General features: G+C 41.1%; 1 protein-coding gene across 1 annotated transcript; it reads left to right on the top strand.

Annotated features, from left to right (window-relative positions):
- Nucleotides 1–593: 593 nt before the first annotated feature.
- Nucleotides 594–19,071, top strand: rabep1 (rabaptin, RAB GTPase binding effector protein 1). The gene is made up of 18 exons (XM_061085775.1): nt 594–702; nt 3,354–3,482; nt 3,583–3,786; nt 4,617–4,777; nt 6,191–6,310; nt 7,740–7,875; nt 8,110–8,288; nt 8,567–8,677; nt 9,867–10,328; nt 10,846–10,950; nt 11,242–11,358; nt 11,888–11,986; nt 13,287–13,427; nt 15,062–15,251; nt 16,994–17,049; nt 17,346–17,444; nt 17,928–18,044; nt 18,869–19,071. Exons 1-18 carry the CDS (start codon nt 657–659, stop codon nt 18,968–18,970), a joined length of 2,574 nt encoding a protein of 857 aa, XP_060941758.1. The 5' UTR covers nt 594–656; the 3' UTR covers nt 18,971–19,071.
- The last annotated feature ends 2,962 nt before the right edge of the window (nt 19,072–22,033 follow it).

Genomic DNA, 22,033 nt, shown 5'->3' with positions numbered 1-22,033 from the left:
GGTTTTCCTTTTATATCATTATTCCATGGATGGAATATGATACAAAGGACAATAAAACTTTATTCTCAGTTTGTCCGTTTGTAATAATGATAAAATTGATTTTATTTTTATAGCTAATTTAAAAACAGCCATTACAATAAACAACAACAAAACAATACAATAATTACACATCTAAGGCAACAAGAAAAATAAGGACAACTTTAAAATAAAATACAAAATCAATTAAATCTAATGGCGAAGGAAACTGATCAAATTAACATATTAAAAGCTGAGACGAACAAGTAACAAGTCCAACTTTGTAGGTGTTTTATTTTTATAGTTTATATGCCCCGAGCACCGACAGTTTATTTTCTGTGTATTGATACTCTGTTTGATGTCATATACAGTTACCTTTACTACTTTTATGTGTATTTGTATATGTTAGATTGACCTTTCATGAACAAATGCTAACAATATCAAAGGCTTAATGTCCAGTGGCCTTTGATCTCTTGTGGGGATCGAACATCACTTATTTTGAAAGCGCCACCGGAAACCAGCGGAGTCCGCTCGTCGCTAGCTTGCCGCAGCGGTTGTGATGTTAGCCTGTTTACTTGGTCGCTCCTAGCTTGTTGCCCCCTCTGCCCCGGTAACAGCCCCCCGTTCCCCGCCAGGAAACCATGGCCGAGCCGGCCCCGGGACCCGCTCCGTCGCCCCAACATGACGGTGAGTGTCCCGGTGTGTGACCCGGGTTAGAGGAGGGGGTTCCCGGGGCGTCAGCACCGGAGCTAGCGGCCTCTGCATCCCTGACAACATTAGCTCGTTAGCATCCGGGCGACGTGTCACCGGCTGTCACGGCTCGGATCCTGCTTTTAACTCCTGGTGTGTTTGTTGTTAAAGCTGCTTTAAACCCGAGCCGTGCCGTGCTAATTGTACCCGAGCTAACCCCGCTGCCTGTCCACCAGCTGGGCTGCGTTAGCACGGTAGCTCGTCGCTGAGGCTAGTCCGGGTTTATGTGATGTAAAGCTCTGGCCCAGCCTGGTCAGCGGTTAACTCGGGTCAAATGGGTCTGATTAGCCCGGTTCTCTGAGCTGTGAGTGGCCGGGGAACAGTCACTCCCTCCGGGGGCTGGAGCACCGGAGCAGGAGGCTGATCCTGGAGCAGGTTCACCCCGGTGCTGCTCAACCGGGGGTCCGGGGACCACCGAGGGTCCTGCAGGAGCTCATCCACGTTTAATAACACAGGATTCTAACCCTTACCCCGAAGGAAACTTGCTCCAATATTACAGGACAGAACAATATATAAAGTGGAATAAAATGCAGACAAGATGAAAGATACAACTAGTATTACGTCTAAAATACAAGTTAAGATTAGAATAAAGTAAAAATATAAGTTTATTATAATAAAATCAAGTGTTTTGAGAGAAACTGATACTTAAACTGATACTTAACTTCAGTGGCAGTAAGTTGAAATGAAACGATAAAGGAGTAAGTAATAAAGGATACTGCAAATGATATTGAAATATTGCACATGAGATTTTGCACGTTATATTGAAATCATCTGAAAATATTGCACATTATAATTAATTTATATGATGATTATCAACAAGTAATGTCACACAGATTGCATGTGAATGGTTTAATTGCACAGGAGGGTTAATATTGCACATGAAAATAATATAAAAACATAATATTGCACAATGCTGATGTGTGCAAGAGTGGAAGTGTGAGTCATGAGTTGTTTTGTAAGTTGACTAGTGGTAAACATACAATGTGTAAGAATTCATTTCAAAGAATTTACAAAACATTAGCTTGTTGCAGCTTGATAAAGATAAATAAATATAAATTCTCTGCCTATATTGTTAATTATCCCATTAAATGTCACATCATTATTTCTGTTATGTTTTCAGCTCCTGAGTGAAGGTCGTGGTTTTAAACTCTTATTGAATTTGATAAATTCCAAAATGAAATCATCAGTTGTAGCTGGATTTTGTTATTACTCTGTTATTACTACTTATTGACACTTCTGCAGAAGTAAAAGTTTTTCCACATGCATCTTTGAGGTTATAGCAACATATTTTCCTGCTGACAGTCTTTATTTCTCAGTGTCTGTGTTTTGAGTGAAGCCTGTTGAATGATTCCTGACAGAGTAGTATCATCACGCGTCTGACCTTTGACTTGTTTTGTTATCTCTCACCTGAACAGCTCAGACATAGACATAGAAACACAGAGTCAGAAAGGAATGTGTAGATTGTAGAGCATTTCAGGTCAATACTTAGAACTGGAGCTTGTTGTAATATCAGTGTGTAAATCTGGTTGTGAGCATGTGTGACGATTAGTCGATTAGTTAATTGCCATAAAAAATGTCAACATCTATATTGATAATTAAGTAATTTATCCAGCAAAAACGTTTTCCTAGTTCCAGCTTCTCAGTTTTATAGATTTGCAGATTTTCTTTTTCCTATTTTCTTATTTATATTAAATATTTTTAAGGTTCAGAGGAAACATCAAGTTGATGACGGCTGCTTGGTTCTAGGAAATAGTTCTTCAGTATTTTCTAATATTGTATAGACGATTAATGTAGAAAAACTGTGTTTAGTTTCTGCCGTAAGTTATTGTTAAAGGTTGTTTAGTTTCGAATTGATGCTGCAGAAGAATGTGTCCATCTTTAATTATCTTACATCAGCTTCTATCACTTGGTTTCTGTATCTGTAAACTGCCGGAGAGAAGCTTGAGATTTAGCTTGATCCGTCTTTGCATGGTCTGTGAATCCGTGTTGAAGCTCCTCTGGTTTATTGTATTTACATTGTGACTCATCTGATCTTTGTTCAATCTTAAATCAACAATCTGAACAAGGAGCTCGACACTGTGACAAATCATTGGGAGAGAAAGTATTTCCTTCGTTTTTCGTTGATCACTAAATCCCGGCTGTTGAAATTCACTTGGAACACATGAGACTTAAGTGTTCAGCGTTCAGCCGTCACATGACGGTGGCGGTGCTGAACTGACCCGGCTGTGTGTGCTTGTAAATGTTTCCATGCGTCTGTCTGAGTCGGAGGAAACAGTCGTCCCATGTCTTGACTGGCTGCTTTTAAATAACAGAGGGGAAGAAGCAGGAAGTTAGATGCACTAGATTGTTGGAAAACCTATGACTTGGAAAAATATAATGCATTAGTTTGAGAGTTGTGTTTTCTCTTAGGACAATTCTTCCTTCCTTGAAGTGTATTATTATCTTCCTGGGCAACATGTGTTAATCGGAATTACTCTGCAAAGTCTAGCAGTTTCCCAACTGGAGGATTTGTTAAGACTCTTAACTCCATTATATGTAACTACCGGTTGATTACTTACTGTCCTGTGTCTTCTCCATCTTCCTTCCAGAGGTGCTGCAGCAGCGAGTGGCAGCTCTGGAGCAGGAGAGGGACGAGTTCATCAAATTCAAACAGCAGCTGGAGGCCGAGTTCAACCAGAAACGAGCCAAGTTTAAAGATATTTTTATTATGAAGGAAGGTACGGATCCGTAAACACACAAGCTTGTTGGTATCGTTTAACCTGAAGAGCCTCTCTCCGTTCTCTTGTATACTTCCCTCTCCTCTCGATTTGTCTCCAGAGGAGTGGAAGAGGCAGACCGCGGCGCTGGAGGGAGCCCACGCCGAGCTGAGCTCCGTCCAGATCCAGCTGGTTCAGGCCCAGTCTGAGATCGAGAACATCCAAGCTGTGGCCACCGTGTCGGAGAACACCAAACAGGAAGCCATCGACCAGGTCCGCAGCCAGTGGCAGGAGGAGGTGGCCTCGCTGCAGGCCATCATGAAAGGTAGAAACCAGCGGCTCCTCAATGTGCAGTGAAAACCTCCGTCACCGATCTCAAAACTGAAAACATCTTTAAATCAACACATATAATCTGCTTGTTTTTTGTCAAGATTCAAGATTCAAGATTTTTTATTGTCAAATGCACAGAGATAACATGAAGTAGTCACTGTCAATGAAATGCTTGGGTCACACACTCTCTTTAAGCAATGCTCAGTAATTTCAACCCAAAAAAATAAAATAAAAATAGAAATATTATAAAATAGAATAAAAAAGAATAAAATAGAATAACAATGAAATAGAATATCAAAAATTTAAAATAGAAAATAAAATATATACATCTAAATTAGGGCTGGGCAAGTTAACTCGTTTTAATCGAGTTAACTCAAGTGATGAGTTAACTCGATTGTTTATCCGCCAATTATTTTCTTTTTTCCTGTTCTGCAGCAGTCAGCAACAGACTTTCACAAAATAAAAGCCTGACTTTCACAATAAAACAATAAATAATCAAACCTGAGTTAATGGGAGATAAAATAATTAATCGAGTGAACTCATCACTTGAGTTAACTCGATTAAACGAGTTAACTTGCCCAGCCCTAATCTAAATATATATCTTTACAGATGAATGTTCAATTTGTGCAGTAGTGCAAATATTTAAATATGCTTGTTATGGTGCTGGTGCAAATATGCAGATATTCCAGGGTGCTGGTTTGGTGGAGTTATTGCAGTTCAGACGAGTTTAAAAGTCTTATGGCCTGGGGGATGAAATGTGGTTGTTGGTTTAAAAACCAGCCTGAAAGATTTGTTCTTATTGGATTATGTGCTTCATCTTCTAAGAAACCGTGTGTGAATACGAGGTCCAGTTCCACCAGCGCTTGGATCAGGAGCGAGCCCAGTGGAACCAGTACCGCGAGGCCATGGAGCGGGAGATGGCAGACCTGAGACGCCGCCTCACCGTGGGCCAGGAGGAGGAAAACCTGGAGGAGGAAATGAAAAAAGTAGGTTTCTTTATTCAATATATTACCTTGAGTCTTGAACATGAAGCTGAACCTTATTCTCCACTTCTGTACTAAAGACTTTTCCTTTGGTTTGACGGATCGTTTTTTTGTTGGCAAGCGAATGAGTTTTTGTTGATATGGAATCTTAAGTTTCTGGTTTGTGACCGCACATTTTAAGTAAAAACCCAAAACAAAAAACATGGAGATGAGCCAGAGAACATCTCAGACGGTGCCAGACACCGGAGCCAGCTGGACGGCTCACGAGGTGTTGACCATGGTTGAGTTTTCAGGCAGCCGATAGCTCATGTTACACTAATTCTCTATAAACACCTATAAATTGGATTTAGATTTTCCACACCAAACTGGAGCTGACCTGGTGATTTAATGACTCCAGACTGAGGCACAGGAGTCTTTACATCACCAGGTCAGCTCCAGGTTTCACTGTGAGTAGCAGTAGAGTTGTTGAGATGTCACATAGTTTAGACTAAAAATAGATAATGTGCGTCTGGTGAGATTGCAAAACCGATCAGATCCGTCACCTTCGATTGGCTTGCTAGACATAACTGAGCGTAGAGAGCTGTGAAGCCATCACAACCCCATGTTTACAGTTCGTTATGACAGATAAATAAATCAATAATTATATAAATGATTATTTCAGTCATTATTATAAAAATACCAAACGTATTCCCGGGTTTCAGCTTCTCAAATGTGAAGATTTTATGTGTTTTTTTTGTATTTGACAGTAAACTAAGAATCATTGGGTTTGATTGATCAAAGAAAACATTATAAAATACTTTGGGCTGTGAGAAATCATCACAGGCACTTGTCACTATTTTATTATTATGATTATAGACTAATAATAATTCAAGAATCACGATTCACTACATTATTGCTATATCAACAAAGTTGGAGTTTGTCTTGGCAAGCTCAACTAAACTAAATTAAAAATTAATATACACAATCAAGTTGGGCTAGAGTATGAAATATGTCGAAATATACAAAACCCGATTATAAAATAAATAAATAAATTATCATTAAAACCTCAAATTTGTGAGCAGAAATATTTAAATGCTTTACTGTAAGAAAAAAGAGAGGTTTCGATATCTAGATACTCAAAGAAACCAAGACATTAATTAACTATGCTATGAAAGTAGTGTTTTTCATTTCACTGTGTCTAAAAATTGACCTTAACAGGAACCCAGGTCTCTGATGTCACTTCCTGTTTTCTACCTTGTATCAGTCTGAATTATTTTTAAGTAAAGACTGAATTACAATCCGTCTCAGTTTCTATGATGATGTTATATCGTGTGTTTTTGCTGCGGTTAGAGGAAGTGAAGCACATGAAAGAAGTGTAAGCTGTGCAGTTATCCACATGAATACATTTTTAATGTGCGAGTTCCAAACCCCTTGAAGGCCCAGGAGGACGCGGAGAAGCTGCGCTCGGTGGTGATGCCGATGGAGAAGGAGATCGGCGCCCTGAAGGCTCGACTGACCACAGCCGGGGAGCGGGTGAAAGAACTGGAGGCCTCCAAGGTCAGTCAGCGACAAACCAATGATTCATGGTGGAAAATCAATGCACAATAAGAAGTTTCTTTTACCACGAGTGGCAGCGGCATCAAATTTAACAAGGTTAATTATATTAAAAATAGGAAACTATTCCATTCTTTTAGTTTTATGTTCCTTTCCTCGGTCGCACCGGAAAAACCTCACATTCGGAAAATGCCTTTTTACAAAAGAAACCAAGTCAAATGTTAAATTAAGAGGCACTACTTTAAATGAAATACCAAGACTGCATAATTTTTTTCTGTTTCATAATTTTGGGACATTTGGCAGTTTAAAATCTTGAAAGTCTTGAAAGACAAAAGACTTGAATTTAAGCCTTAAATAAAATAAAATTAAAATACTTCTTCCTGCCTTTTGTAGGTCATATTGACGGTTATGACATTTTTTTGGTAATTATATTGTGACATACACGTATTGGTGCAACAGTGGATTACCCAAGTACAGTATATTCACTTTTACTTGAGCATTGATGGGGCGATAGAGCCATCAGAGAAAGTAAAATAAATGGTAATTTAAATAAAAACATGTGACAGGCTTTTTAAATATCATGTTTTATGAAATAATAGAGAGCTCTTTGACTTAAATTCATGTTCTGCTTGACAACTTGTCTGTAAAATTCATAAAAGAACCTTTTCATAGGATGATTTATTGACTGTTGTTGGTAGAAACAGTTTTATTTATGTCTGACAGTATTGACACAGTAGTTATTAAGTCATTTTACTGTGGTGCCATTGCGAAGACGTTATACTGCAGCTACAATGTGTTTTATTGTCAGTATTTCTCAGCAGTCGCAGGCATGAAAAACGGCTGCTAAACGTTGACAGTTGCTTTTCTTCGCAGATCGTCGCGGTTTTGGTTTCAGTTCGACTTGTTTAATCGTCGTGTGGGACGGTAACAATGCAGCGCAGTGTTTCAGCTGAATGAGTCTTCTGTGATGATGCAGACGGACCGAGGCGACGTCTCAGTCCTTTTAATGGATGTTTGGATATTTTATTGCCACTTTTTTAAAGCTTTGTCACCATTGGAATCTACTGTAACCGAGCGGAATCGAGGGGCGACCACAGCCTTTCCACAAATTTCCCATCGAGCGTGTTTCCTGCCGCAGCAGATGGCTGTTGTCAGCAAAAAAAAAAACAACCTCTGTGCCACTCAACCACAGACTGACAGAGTTAGGGACTAGCTGGTAAACAGTCAGAGGACGTAGCAGCAGAAGAGTCGGGCATTTCTCTCAGGCTGCATCCTCACGACTACGTTTTAGTTTCAAAGTAACTGAAATATCACGTGTTGGTTCACATACCAGTAACCACCTCATCAATAAAACTGTTGCATTTACAAATTGAAACGATAGGAGAGAAGATGAACCACATTTTTCATGTTTCGGATTTTATTTTATTTTCAGGTCAAAGAGCTGAATCACGTTCTGGAGGCTGAGAAGTCGTGTCGCACGGACCTGGAGATGTATGTGGCCGTGTTGAACACGCAGAAATCTGTCCTGCAGGAAGACGCAGAGAAACTACGGAAAGAGCTGCATGAGGGTACTTTGTGATATTTGTTTTTATAAGAATCTTGATGACAAGTTGGTTTTTTGCTCTTTAGTCTCTTGGGTCTCTTGTTTTCACAATAAAAGCCACATTGAAATAGGACTTCCTAGATTTCCGTTTGTGAAAGTTGGCCACAAAGAATAGACACATAAACATGCAGTGCTAAGTTATTGTTTCTGGCACCTAATCTTTCCATACCGCTCTGCACCACTGCCCCAACCTTCTCAGTCTGCCACAAGCTGGAGTTGGAGCGGCAGCAGCACAATCAGCTGAAGCACACGTGGCAGAGAGCCAACGACCAGTTCCTGGAGTCCCAGCGCCTCCTCATGAGGGACATGCAGAGGATAGAGAACGTGCTGTCATCGGAACAACTCCGCCAGGTGGAGGAGATGAAGAAGAAGGACCAGGTACCCCCAGCGTCACAACTTTGTAGTGTTTTATTAGTGTCTTTTATGCAAACGTTTCTTTTAAATATGCCTGTTTAGATGTGACGGAACAGACACATTTTTACTTTGAAAAATATAGTATTTTCTATTTCTAACGCTCCAGATTACAGTGATTGATAAGAGTGAAGAGGAGAAACCTTGTCCAGAACTCCTCAGGATAATGTAGTCCAGGTCAACACCACTGCAGACCACAACATGAAACAATAACTATGACTTTAAACCTTTTGTCTCCATCCAAGGAGGAGGATGAGAAGGAGCGGCTGAGCCAAGTGAACGAGATGCAGGAGGAGGACGGAGGAGACAACACCGAGCCTTTGGAGGACTCCTTCCTCGGGCTGAGCGTGGAGGAGGTATGAGCGATACTCGATACGTCCCTGAGAGAGAACAGAGCCGAGGCCATTATCATCGTGTTATGTTCCCTTTGAGTAAAGTGATCCTCAGACACACAACATGTTCCCGTCACTTCTGTCCTCGGGAGCAGAGATGATTTGAGAAACGTTGTTCTTCCTTAACTGTAACTTAAAAACATCCATAGGACATTCACCATGTCAAAGGTCAATGTCACTGTGACCTCAAACCCTTTTTTACTTTGAGATAATCCTTTAAAATTTGACACAAATGTTCCATTAGACTCACAGATTAACTGATCTAGATTTGGATGATCACAAGTCAAACATCAAGGTCACGGTTGCTTCTTGAACTTCATATCTCACGTTTGGCTTTAGGGACTTTCCTCCCATTTTGAGCAGTTTCACTTGGACTCAAAGATGAACTGATTGGATTTCAGTGGTTAAAGGTCAAAGGTGACTGTGACATCATATTATATATCAGGTATAATGGGAGGGACTGAAACTGCACTGGTGTACGGAGGCAAAATGTTCACTTAAAGTTCAGTCTTGACTAAGTGAGGCAAATATTTGTTCGTCTTTGCAAACATTACCAAGGATGTTGCTTCTCCTGTAACCTTTAGAGTGTGTGTTTACCAAGACTATATAAAGGATGTCGTAGTTTATGGCTGTGAGTTGTGCATACAGTTCAGTTCCACAGCTTTAGCCAGGTCATGACACTTGGATGATCAACAATCAGGACATTGAAAGAAATCTGAATCAGTGGGATTTCTGGCATGTCAGAGGTCTTGACCAGCTGTCTTCAGTTTGAGTTATTCCGTGATTCAGTTTCCGTCACAGAAACTGAAAACATGCAGATCAGTTCTAAACTGCACTGGGCTGGTTTGGATATTAGAGGAGTACTTTACATTTCGTGTCCTCCTGCAGTCCTGACTCCGACTGTGCTGCAGGAGAAAGAAGTCAGCGTGTTCTCTCTTAGTTCCACTGGTATCAGAGTCACACAAAGGTTTGAAAACTCCACAGGTTACCTCTAAAACACTTGGTTTTAGTTATTGAATATTAAAAAGTCCCTTTTGCTTATTATTCATCTCATCTGCAGTGTGAATGGAATTTGAATCACACAATTCATTCCAGGTGAAGGTTTAATGTTTACGTTTTATTCTCAGAACCTAATCTGCTCTTCCTCTTTCAGCCCCACGCCAACCACAGCGCCCACGGCTCCATGCACTCTTTAGATACTGACGTGGTGTTGGGGGGCACCATGGACCCCTACAAGGAGAACCTGCGGAGAGTTCAGTCCACGGACAGCCTGGGCTCCTCGCTGTCTGCCCAGCAGGGCCTCGGGGGCCAGAACCACAAGGCCAAGTCGGCCAGCCACTTGGAGGAGTCGGACTTTGGGCCCCTGGTGGGGGCCGACTGCGGCGCCACGGACAGTAGTTTTGGGGAAACCTCGTCCATCGGCTCGATGAAGCTGACGGGAAGCCACTTCCTGCTGACAAAAGACCAGGAGAAGGCCATCAAAGCCATGACGCCCGAGCAGGAGGAGACGGCGTCGCTGCTGTCGAGCATCTCCCACACGGCCAACAACGCCTACCTGCCGCCCGGAGGCTACCGGCTGGTCAGCGACAGCGAGTGGAATCTGCTGCAGCAAGAGGTGCGTCCTCCTGCAGAGGCTTCACGGAGGTTTTCTCAGTTTGAGCAACGGTTGAAATGTGGTTCAAACTGTTTAGTGGCTGCATAGTGGTTATGGCAGCACATTACATTTATACAGTTGGTAAGGTTGAAGAGTTTTCTGTGTTTTTAAGATGAAAAGTTTCTGGGAACATGTAACTTTTTCCAGAGATTTCTTCCCATAACTTCCCATAAATTGGTCAGATTATTTTAATATTATTCACTAGAGGAACAATCCCCTTCTTAAAAGTACACTGTCTGTGAATTTCCTGTTTCAGAATTGAATTAATCTATGATCTTTAAATAGTAAGTCAGATGAAAAAGGAAAGTTGATTTATCAAATAGCTGTTAATGAACGTGCCAGTTTTAAAAATGTCTTTCCCTGTGTTCGAGTGTATCTCTAACTCTCAAGACAGGTAGACTAACAGATAACGTATCGTATTATGTGTTAGACATTATGTTTATCGAACAGTTATCATTAAGTGTTTGTCTGTCTCCAGGTGAAAAACGCTGGCAGGAAGCTCGGCCGACGCTGTGACATGTGCTCCAACTACGAGAAGCAGCTCCAGGCCATCCAGGGACAAGAGGCCGAGACACGAGACCAGGTCTGTTTTCATATTCTCGTTTGTGAAGCAGAATCCGAAACCATTTGGATTTTTCTTCATGAAACAAATATGTTAATCAGATAGCAAAGTGGTGCCTCTTGATAATCTGGGTTTCATGAGAGAAATATCACGACTTCAGCACCGAAATCATCTGCTCTTTCAAGTTTTGTGGGGGCCGGAGGAATGTGTCATCGCCCGAAAAACATGATGAGTTGTAATTTAACGAAGCCACTTTGCGTTTGAGGTGATCAGCAGTTTGATGAGAGGATTCTGTCTTTCTCTCTGCTCCAGGTGAAGAAGCTGCAGGTGATGCTGCGTCAGGCCAACGATCAGCTGGAGAGGACGATGACGGAGAAACAGGCTTTGGAGGATTCAGTCAAAGCAGGCAACGAGGAAACGGCTGCTAAGGTCTGAAAACGAAATGATTAAGTTGATTAAATCTCTTTTCGGGTGTTTGATTTACTGCAGCTGATCGAGTTGATAGTCATTTTGTTTGTTTATCCTCCTGCTCACTGGGTTCAATTCTCCATGAACCGTTCACACAACAACATGCATAACATTGTGGGCTACGTCATCTTTTCACATAATAGATGTGAAAAGAAGACGCCCTTCCCCCCCCCCCCCCACAACAAGTTGTGAATCTGCAGGAGCTCAGATTGCATCGCTTTGGGGGATACACACAGGAAGTGCATCTTTTCCGTGGGTTCAGATGTCACTCCCAGCCGACACAGACACTGAACTCTCTGGACCTACAGTACTTTCACCAACGTTTTGCTCCACTGTATTTTCTTACTTATCATACACTTGACATTCATTGACTAACATTAACACAGTGTTCCCACCAACATATGTTCCTGTCCTGTAAATATCTCTGTAAATGTCTGAGGAGCCCTCAAGGCGTTCTGCTCTTGTCTCAGCGATGTGTTTTGTGCTGCAGGTTTCCGCCCTGATGCAGAGAGTCCAGGAGTCGGAGGCGCTGCTCGGAACACTACAACAAGCCTTCAGTGACGCTAAGAGGAACACACAGGAGCAGATGGTGAGCGGCACACTCCCTCCGTTAGCCTCTGCGTTGCCTGCTCTCGACAGCTGTGTTCGGATCCCTCGTTCCGTCTTCAGGTCACAGGGTTTAATATCGGACGGGATTGAGTTTGCACTGGCAAGAAATACGCCCTTCAAATGAGCATATCATTGTTTTTGGATTGACAACAAGCACCATCTCTGTAATCTGACCTGCAGCCACGGTGAACTGCAGCTCGGGGATGCTGGCTTTACGTGTTATGGGTTCACTTTTCTGTTCCTTCTTACCGCGAGTATTTGTTGATACGAAGGAGCTCTTGGCTTCGGGAGTTGTTGCCACTCATAAAAAATTAAGTTATGTCCAAAGGTTGCTCTTCCACCGTGAGGGAAATTCATAGATTTGTTCTTCACTGCAACTATTGCCATGTGCACCAAGAAAAGTAAGTGTAAAAACTCCTCTTTCAGTGTTGAACTGTATTGCATTATACTTCTCGGGAATAGTTTATGTATAATACAATACAGTTCAGCAGCACCATAGATAATTAGCCTGTTAGAAATCTGGCCAGAGGAGGAGACGTGTGGGAGAGTCCCCGGAATCGTGTCGAATCCAGATGTGGCTCCGATGTGGGATCTTATGAAAGATCTGGGCTAATAATCATGTGGTTTGAACAAGGAAAACTGAGAATTTAGTGCATATTGATTATATCACTTGTTTATATAATTTTCCTTTATCTCTACTAACTGATAATTGACCTAGTCATTTCACATCTGGTCAATTTTGGGATTTTAAAAAGAAACTTTCACTGTTCTTCATGACCACAAATATTCCCTGACATGATGAAGCTCTCGGTTTCATCATGTCTTCGATCCCAACAGAGAAAAAAACAAACACTGTACATCACGTGCAGTTCTTAGTCGACTACTTACTCGTTCTCGCAGAATATCATCCAGAGAGAGATGGACAAACGGGACGATGACCAGTGAGACAAACATTCTCAGTAATGAATGTGCAGCCGGAAGCAGGAACGCCCCCAATGTGACTCGAAGGTCTTTCAAACGTCCGCCAGAGCAACGAGACATTACATTAGCTTCATGTGGTCTGAAGGAGCATGAGTCTTAATACTGTCATGAAGTGAGTCACAGCGCTGCTCTGAGCAAAGTGTAAGTTCTGGGGGGGGGGGAATCGGTGGAATCGTGGCTCCAGGAGGAGAAACTTGCTGCGGAATCAATCTGTGTTTCAGAATTGGAGCTGGTTACAGGAGCTAAACAAACTGATACAGGATGAACACGAGTGATTTGTGTGGTTTGTTCTCTTCCAGGCGGTGCTGGTGAAGTCCAGGGAGCAGGTGGCCGACGAACTGAGTCGACTACAGAGAGACAACGAGAGTCTGCAGGGGAAACACCGGCTGCACGTGGAGCTCCAGCGACAGGAAGACTTCCAGATGCCCAACACTGTGCAAGTAGGTGAAGCCCAAGACGTGCTGTGTCCTCTGCCTCAAAACTCAATTACATGATATAATGCGTTAATGACAGCGCCCGGCCTTTATACCTCATTCCTTGTGGTAAGTGATTAGTTGAGATTTAATTGTTTAGTGATGTAAAGCATAAATAATACAATAAGATAGGAAATTCAAGGTTAACAAAAGATACAATAAAAGTATGATAAGAGCTTTAAAATCAGGATTTACTATCTTAAGTGGAATTTCTTTCCAAATGATAATCGCTAAAAGTGTGCAGTGCATTCACCTCTCGTGAAAGTTAACTGGAGAAATATACTTATTATACATGAGAAATACTGTTACAAGTAAAAGTGCTGCGACTTCACCATTTGAAAAGCTTCTCCCCGGGGACTTCTATGATCTTTGAATGCACAGAACATTACGATAACTGGTCATATTTACAGAAACATTGCTGTGGTTGTACAAATTGTTTTTTAATGCAGTGCAGGATAAAAAGAGATGTGTTGATTTTGGCTTTAATTTTTACAAATGTACTACTGACACTTCCTGAAAGTACTGACCATGAGTAAATGTATTTTTACTGACATTCTACAACAGCAAAAACAAAAACACTGATGATCCCGGTTCACAATGATTTGACTCTTAATAGTGTGTTGCTGTGGATACTCAGAGTCAGCTCTCCATTATGCATCACATTATCCATTTATATACCGTCTATAAACCATTCATGCCAGGGAGAGAGAGGGAGGGAGGGAGAGATAGAGAGAGGGAGGAATATGACACCAATTGATGGAGAAAATAATCCCTGCACAGGAGCTAATTGCCTGTGGTAATTCCTTCATGATTCCACCGGCTCATTTTCGCCGATCAATGGCACCGGGGCTCATTTTGAGCCTCACGACGAGAAGAGAATGCAACGTTTTTTACGACTTACAACCCTCCGCTCTGTTCAGGAGGTTCCACACACATCTCCTCCCACACACTGTTACTCAGAGCCTCTTTCTCTCTGGTCCAGTGGATTAAAAAAAAGAGTGGAGCTTCAGTGGAGGTGGAGAATATCGCTGTTGGTCCTGTGACATCTTGTTGGTGGTTCAACAAGCTGCCTACGATCGAGATGACAAAAACCATTGAAATGTTCAGACAGCTGTAGGATCTATCTTCTGCCGCTTTGAAAGGTTGAAATCTAATAGACGAGGCGTTAGATGATTGAGTGGATGACCTTTTTAAAGCCTTGCGTAATGATTTGACGAGCAAATCCCTGGAAACACTATTTTATATTTGTGACTTCCTCTTCCTCTTTATACAGTGTCTCTCAAACACATGTTCAGAGTTTGTTTTATTGTGAGGATAAGTTACATTATTTCGAAGTATTTTTGTCTATATCAGCCGATACAGACATATTTTTTGGTGTTATAGTGAACACTGCAAATAGTGTAACCGATCTTTTTCACCATCTACATATATAAAAAGTATGTTAATAGTGAACAATAACATTTAAAAAGTCACCATTCTGCCTGGGAGCTGCTTCCATGTTGTTTTTATTCGTCTCTGCTCATCATAATACCAGATTGTGCTATATGATGGTGATGATCCCACACATTGATCCCCTGTGATTCGGTCTGATTCCTCTCCAGGAGCTACAAGGGCAGGTGGTGTGGTTGCGCGAGGACACGGTGGCGCTGCGGACGTCGGCCGATCACATGGAGGAGAAGCTGAAAGCGGAGATCCTGTTTCTCAAGGAGCAGCTCCAGGCAGAGCAGTGTCTGAAGGAGAACCTGGAGGACACGCTGCAGCTGGAGATCGAGGGCTGCAAGGAGGAGATAGGTGAGACTCGGGTGGTTCAGTTTCATCTGTTCAGTTTCATCATTTACTAACCAATGCATCCGACACACGTACTTTTTGTTTTATGGACAGTTCTTACATTTTCCTCTGTTTCTGCTTTTGTTTCTTCTCCGTTGATTTCTGTCGTTCAGACATCTTGGAAGGTACGAAAAACAAGCTTCACTGGAGCTGCTTCTGTGTGTGTGTGTTAATGGCAGAGCTGAGAGACTAATAACTGTAGAGAGTGTAGTGCCCCCCCCCCCCACACACACACACACATGTGTTTGAAGTGGCTATAATGTGCATTAGTAGATAATTCCCACTAATGTATGTTGTCCCATGCCATAGATTAATCATAACATGTTTCAATGTAGATTTAGATTCTCTATATTTTAAACACGCAACACTGAAGCTGCAGCCTGGGTTGGGACTCAGGGGCATTTCATTAGATCTAATTCTAGTTATTAAGTTTTAATCCTTTCAAATCCCTTGTGTTTATCTTTTGCTAGTTTGTTTGGTGGAGAATATTAGTTAAAAAAAATATAGTATAATTTCCCACAGATGCCTGAACCACGGACTTTATCTGTCCTTACTCATTTAACCTTTTCTAGCCCTTGGATATAATATTAATTGCACTTTGTCTTTCAGTAAATATTGACTCAAATTTATTTATAGGTGAAATGGTTGTTGCACTGCTGCAGGTCATAGTCTGCATAAGAGCAAAGACTGAGGTCGAGCACTGGCCTGTGTCGAGTCTAAAGAAATGCACATAAGTTCCTTTTTTAACACAATGAACAGGAAATAAAAAGTTTCCCTGCCAAAGCGTGACTTCCCTTCCACAAATCTGGCCTTTGGTTGGTAGTTTTTGCAAAATAAAGTTATTACAAGTGTTTCCAATCGGTGGAAGATTTAATTTAAGTCGAAGTGCCACAATTAGTCGCTCTTCATATCAACTCTGTCGCTGACGAGCACACGTTTGTTTACATCAGTGTTTTCTTTCTGTGCAGATGCTTGAAAGGTCAAAAACAAGAATCAGATCAGATCATAGACAGAATGAAAAATTCAAGAATGGATTTGTTGTCTGTAGAGTTAAATGAATCACAGAACTATATTCATTCAAAATGGATCCAGCCATTAAATCCCGTCCCTTTAGGCATATTAGTAAAGTGTTCCATGTGTGTGATGTGATGCTTTTAATAATTCTGACTCATTTAAACTGTAGCTGAGTATTGAAATATAATTGAATCGATTGTTAGGGTTATAGGAAATCCACAAAATAGTAAAGACTACAAACACGAGTTCTCTGAGCCCAAGGTGTAATAACATAAGTTTAATTATTTGGGAAGTATTTCAAATTGATTCTTGAATTAGTAATTGTAACATCAACTAATCAATTTTAACACACTGTTGTGAATTGCTTGGATTAATCTGCGGAAACAAACACGTCCATGTTTGAGTGTTTCATGGTCGTCAGTCAAAGCTGCCTGTTCTCAGCTTTTAGGGTTTTTCATGTAAACCACCTCTCACTGCCTGTTTCACACAAACCAACCACATACACACACATAACCACACACACACAAACACACTGACACACCATCACTCAGCCAAGCAGCTCCCTTTGTTCCATAATTCATAAATGGCGTAATAATCTTCAAGGTGCCAGGTTATTATTCCCGAGGGAACATGTGGGCACTGAGATTCAGATGAGTTCTGTGAGATCCTCTAATGACGTCTCCCTCCTGCAGCTTCCTTCTCCAGTTTGAAGACGGAGCTGGAACGAATAAAAGCCGAGAAGGAACAGGTACTTTTCTCTTTGATTTCATGAAGAAGAAGAAAAGCTCAGTGAAGAAAGATGATTCACTTCACTGTGGCTTTTTAACATGTTTGAAACCAACATGAAACACAACCATTAAAGTATATATATATATAAATCAGATGCTGTGTTTATAGTTTATTCTGCTGCCTCCAAGTGGCCGAAAAAACATTGAATGTATTTAGCCTTTTATTTTGAAAATCTGTCACTGTTGTTTGGTGTCTTGTAGGTTTTTAAAAAACGTTTGAACGCTCCCTTCAGTTGTAATCTGTTTCTTTATGCAGTTGGAGAGAAGTTTAGCGGAGAAGACCGAGACACTGGAGAACCTCCAGGGCCTGAGGATCAGCCTGGAGCACAGACTTAAAGAGATGATCACTGTAAAGGTCAGTTTGACACGGTGCTGCACCAAACTACCAGAAACATCCACTGGCCAATCATATCAGAGCATTGCAGATGTTATATCGAATCTAGCTCGAGTGTGATGCAGCTCCTTGGACAGTTCTGTCTTTCCATCCTCCCTTTAAGAGAATACTTCAATGTTGTGGTATTTAATGTTTCCTCATTGTAAAATAAAAGCATGTGGTTTGTAATTTAACATTGAGCAGGATGTTCTGTCTATGCACAAGAGAGAGAGCCTGTACATGTTGTAAATATTTAACATTATGATTCTAAAAATCCAGAAACAGTTGTAGTCTGACACGAGACCGGTCCCACAGCCGGCGATTTCACAGTCTACATCCTTTTAAATTATTCAGCGCAAATGTGTTTCAGTTAAATATTTATCACGGTTCTGTTCTCCACTCAGTTGTTGTGAGTCTGATTAGTGTGTGTGTGTGTGTTTGTGTTTGTGTGCGTGGGGATTGCAGAGTGCACTGGAGAGTCAGGCCTTGGACGAGAAAGGCAAAGCTCAGCGGCTGCAGACGGAGCTGGACGTCAGTGAACAGGTTCAGAAGGACTTTGTCAAACTCTCTCAGACGCTTCAGGTGAGATGGAAGTCATCGGGGTCAAAGTTAAATAAACGTTATCTGCTTATTATCTGTTCAGGGGCTCTTCCAGTCTGTTGTACCACTTTAAAGACTTTACAGTACACACTCGGAGCCGGGCATCGAACCCCAGACCTCCTGCATCTGTGTTTCTGCCTCCATATCTTAACAAACATAATCTGTTTAACACTTTTTATTGGTTTTCTTTGGGTACTCAATACAATTATACAATTATAGACACAAGTCTGATGGATATACCCCTACCCACAATACTACCCACCCACCCCCAGCCAGCCTACCCCATGCAACAGAAGTACATAGAATGTAAATATATATATATATATGTATATAGAGATATTAGATTATTAAAATACAATACAATACAATTGCATACATCACTGCTGCAAGACCAAGCAGAGAAAAGAAAGAAAGAGGAAAATTAAATTAAAGGAGAAAAAAATTAAAAATAAATGAATAAATAAAATAAATCGGTAAATAGGTAAATAAAATTTTAAAAGAAATAAAAATAAAAGAGGGGGAGGGGATGGGGGGGTTGCAATCTAATCTTCCTCTTGTAGTGGGCTTTGTATGCTCTCATAGTACGACAAGAAGGGGGTCCAGGTTCTCTCAAAGCTCTGTATGGAACCTTTCAGAGTATATCTGATTTTCTCCAGTTTTCAAGACAAACATGGTGTCTCTAATCCATCTACTGAATGTGGGAGGTGTTTGCTCCTTCCATAAGAGTAGTATCAGACGTCTGGCAAGCAGAGAGGTTTAACAAACATAATCTGAATGCACGGCTTGTTGTGTGTCTGCGTCCTCAGGTGCAGATGGAGCGGATACGACAGGCCGAGTCGTTGGAGCGAATCCGAGTGATCCTCAACGACACCAACCTGACCGACATCAACCAGCTTCCAGACACATGAGACCACTGAATGAAAACTGCCCTCGGCTTCATGCCCCTCCTTTTTCTTCATCACTGGCCCAATAACATTATTGATCTGACGCCTCCTTCCTCCCGCCCCCATAACCCCCCCGCCACCCCCCCCCCCGCGTGGACGAGTTTGGAAGGACGAGTTTGGACACAGCATGAGGAGCTCATGGGCCTTTATGTGTAACTTATAAAATCATGGAATCACACCAAGGATAGAAATATGAAGAAGAACACTACTAAAAACAAAATGTAAATAACTAAATGTGTGACTGTGGACGGGTGGGGGGGGGGGGGCGTCCATCTCCATGTGGGTGTGTCTGTGTCTCGTTTCTACTGTAGATATATGACTGTCTATATTAGGCTCAACCAAAAAGGTTTGTCGTCTTCTAAAGCACTTTTCATCTGCGACTTCTTTTTCCAGGTAAATAGAAAAAAACAATTGGATGCGTTAACTCTCCTCCTCCTGTTGTCGAAGCGCTTTGATAATCGCTTCCTCGTTTCACTCGCTTGTTCTTGTTTTTTTCCGACGTCTTCTTTTGTTTTTTATTTTCCTGAAGCATTTTCCACCTTGTTCTGGTCATTTCACCCTGTGTGTAAAAAAAGAAAAGAAACACAATGAAGGATGGAAAATACTTGCACGTAACTTAAATAGGATTGAACAAAAAAAAAAGGAACATAACACAAAGTGAGCAATACCATGAATTTTCTCTATCATCCTCCACTGAGTCTTGTTTTGCTCCATAAAGCTGCTGAAGTACATAATGAAAGAAACAGATTTTAATCCTAAACACACTTTACTCCTTTAAATTATTCACAGATTTTTTTTTTAAACTGAGTTTGTTTAATCATTAAATTCTAAAGCTCAAATGAGAGAAATATTGAAGATCACACTGTAGCGACGCTGAGCTGAGGCGTTAGAGACTTTGACGTTTCATATGTACAAGATCTCTATTGGTGTCTTCGGACATGAACTTTGTCTTTCACATATGAAGAAGGCAGCAGGAGATTGTGCGGCTCAGACAACAACAGGAACATGTCAGGAACATTGAGGCGGAGGAAATCGTGTTATTGTTTACAGAACATCAACAGTGGTTTCAGCCATTATCCAATAAACAAACTTGAATTGTCCTCGTCTTTCCAAATTCACGTTTTCTACGTGTTTTACTTTACTTTTTCATCCTGAGATATTTGTATTCTTCCAGTTTAGAAACATCAACGTGTCCACTCGCTCGCTGTGAATGTTCCGGATGTTTTCCTGTTGTCTTGTCACTTGGACGTCCTGTCGTCTCAACCTGATAAACTGAACAAGGAGAACAGACCGGAGTTCAGATCGTATCCACTATCTCGACTTTCACTGTCGTAGCTAACCGCTGCGTCGTGGTGGAAGTGTTCGACTTGCTGCTTTTCGGAAAAAGTTACAAAAAAATTCAACTGACGAAGATTAACAGGGAGTTTGAAAAATCTGTTTGATGACCAGGACTTTGTTCAGAGACCTGATGTAAAACTGACACGTGTGCAGCTTCTCCTTTCATAATCCATGTCCAATTCAAGCAGTTTGACTAATTGTAGCATCTAAGGCCAGAATAACACAGGTGGTTTTCATTAAGCAGCTGCACATTCCCTCAAAAAACGTTTTCAAATAGAGTAAATAAATGTTTGAATATTGATACGAGTCGGGAGGGTGTGGCTTTGTGTTGAAATGGTTCATTATCAGCTGACACATTTCTGTCTCTGGACTTTTCTGTCAAAACAAGTTCAGAAAAAAACATGTTGAGTTTTAATCGATTAATAAAATCAGACTACTGAGAGGAAAAACAACTCTGGAGATGTTTCCCGTCCAACTGTTGTGAAACTCTGTACTTTCCTCGTGTGCACTCTGAGAACAATTTTTCCAAACTTCCATGTAAGTCTCATTCCCCAGGAGCCGGCAGTCACGGTGTGCTTTGAATAAAGATGGTGACTCAGTGCCCGGCTCTCATCTGACGCACCAGGCGGCAAAACACGCATTTATGGAAAGAAGAAGAAAAATAATGAGGCTGAATGAATTTAGTGAACAGCTGCGTTGTTTGGTTCAAGGACATGATCTCTGTATTTTTTTGTTTTGTTTGTTTACTTGCATGTATTACATTTCCCTCTGTTGCATATGTCAATACTGTAGATATCTGGAGTTGATATTTATGATAGATTCCTGCGATGTGTTATGAGATGTGTGGATGTGTGGGTGAGCGAGCCTGACTTGCACTGAGAGAACCCTGTATGTGTTCGGCTTGTGTGGTTGTGGGCTGACGTGAAAACTGGTGAACTGAACCTTCAGAGTATAAATTTAAACCGTGTGAAGTCTGCACATTTATTTTTCTCCGATGGCCTTATTGCATTGGCTTGGTGTGTTTTAATTGTTGTCTCTTTTAATTTAATGTCCGTGACAAAACGTTTTTTTTCTTTCGTGGCCCATATGGCATTAATGTGACGGTTCCTAATCCGGAGAGTCTTACCAGACGTTTACTAATTCACTGTGGTCATGATTAAAAGTAGATTTTTATCGATTAATTTCTGATCTAACATCGCTGGACATTTGCAGACTGTAATCCTCGATTCCCTGAAAAATGATTAGAGATGTGAAAGCGTTTGAGTTTGTGGTCAGAGACGTACAGTGTGAGGTCTGAACGCTCACAATGTACCACCGCTACTTGGTTCTTAGCATAAATACAAATTCAAAACAAATAAAGCACATTTGAAGCCCAGGTTTGTTTGTGTTTGACGAGGACAACGTGTGGAAAATGTGCTTTTTTTGGACATTTTTGTAACGGATGTTTACTGAGAATACAACTGTTTCACTATAGTCTTTATAGTGTATACATACAAGTACACAACCTCAGAATATATCTCAAGTTGTAATATACAGTCACTTCTTGCATCATACCCATTGACAATAAATGAATTAAAGAAGTCTTGTTTCCAGTAAATTAAAATATTACAAATTCAGCAGACAAAAAGTTTGTTTTTAATCTTTATCTTAAATAAAAAAAATTGTTCACCGACTCGCATGCACGATTTG

This window comes from Limanda limanda, chromosome 14 (assembly GCF_963576545.1).
Source record: "Limanda limanda chromosome 14, fLimLim1.1, whole genome shotgun sequence".
In the NCBI taxonomy this organism is placed as follows: Eukaryota; Metazoa; Chordata; class Actinopteri; order Pleuronectiformes; family Pleuronectidae; genus Limanda; species Limanda limanda.
The sequence above is the reverse complement of the archived record's forward strand: the minus strand, read 5'-3'. Positions and strand labels throughout refer to the sequence as shown.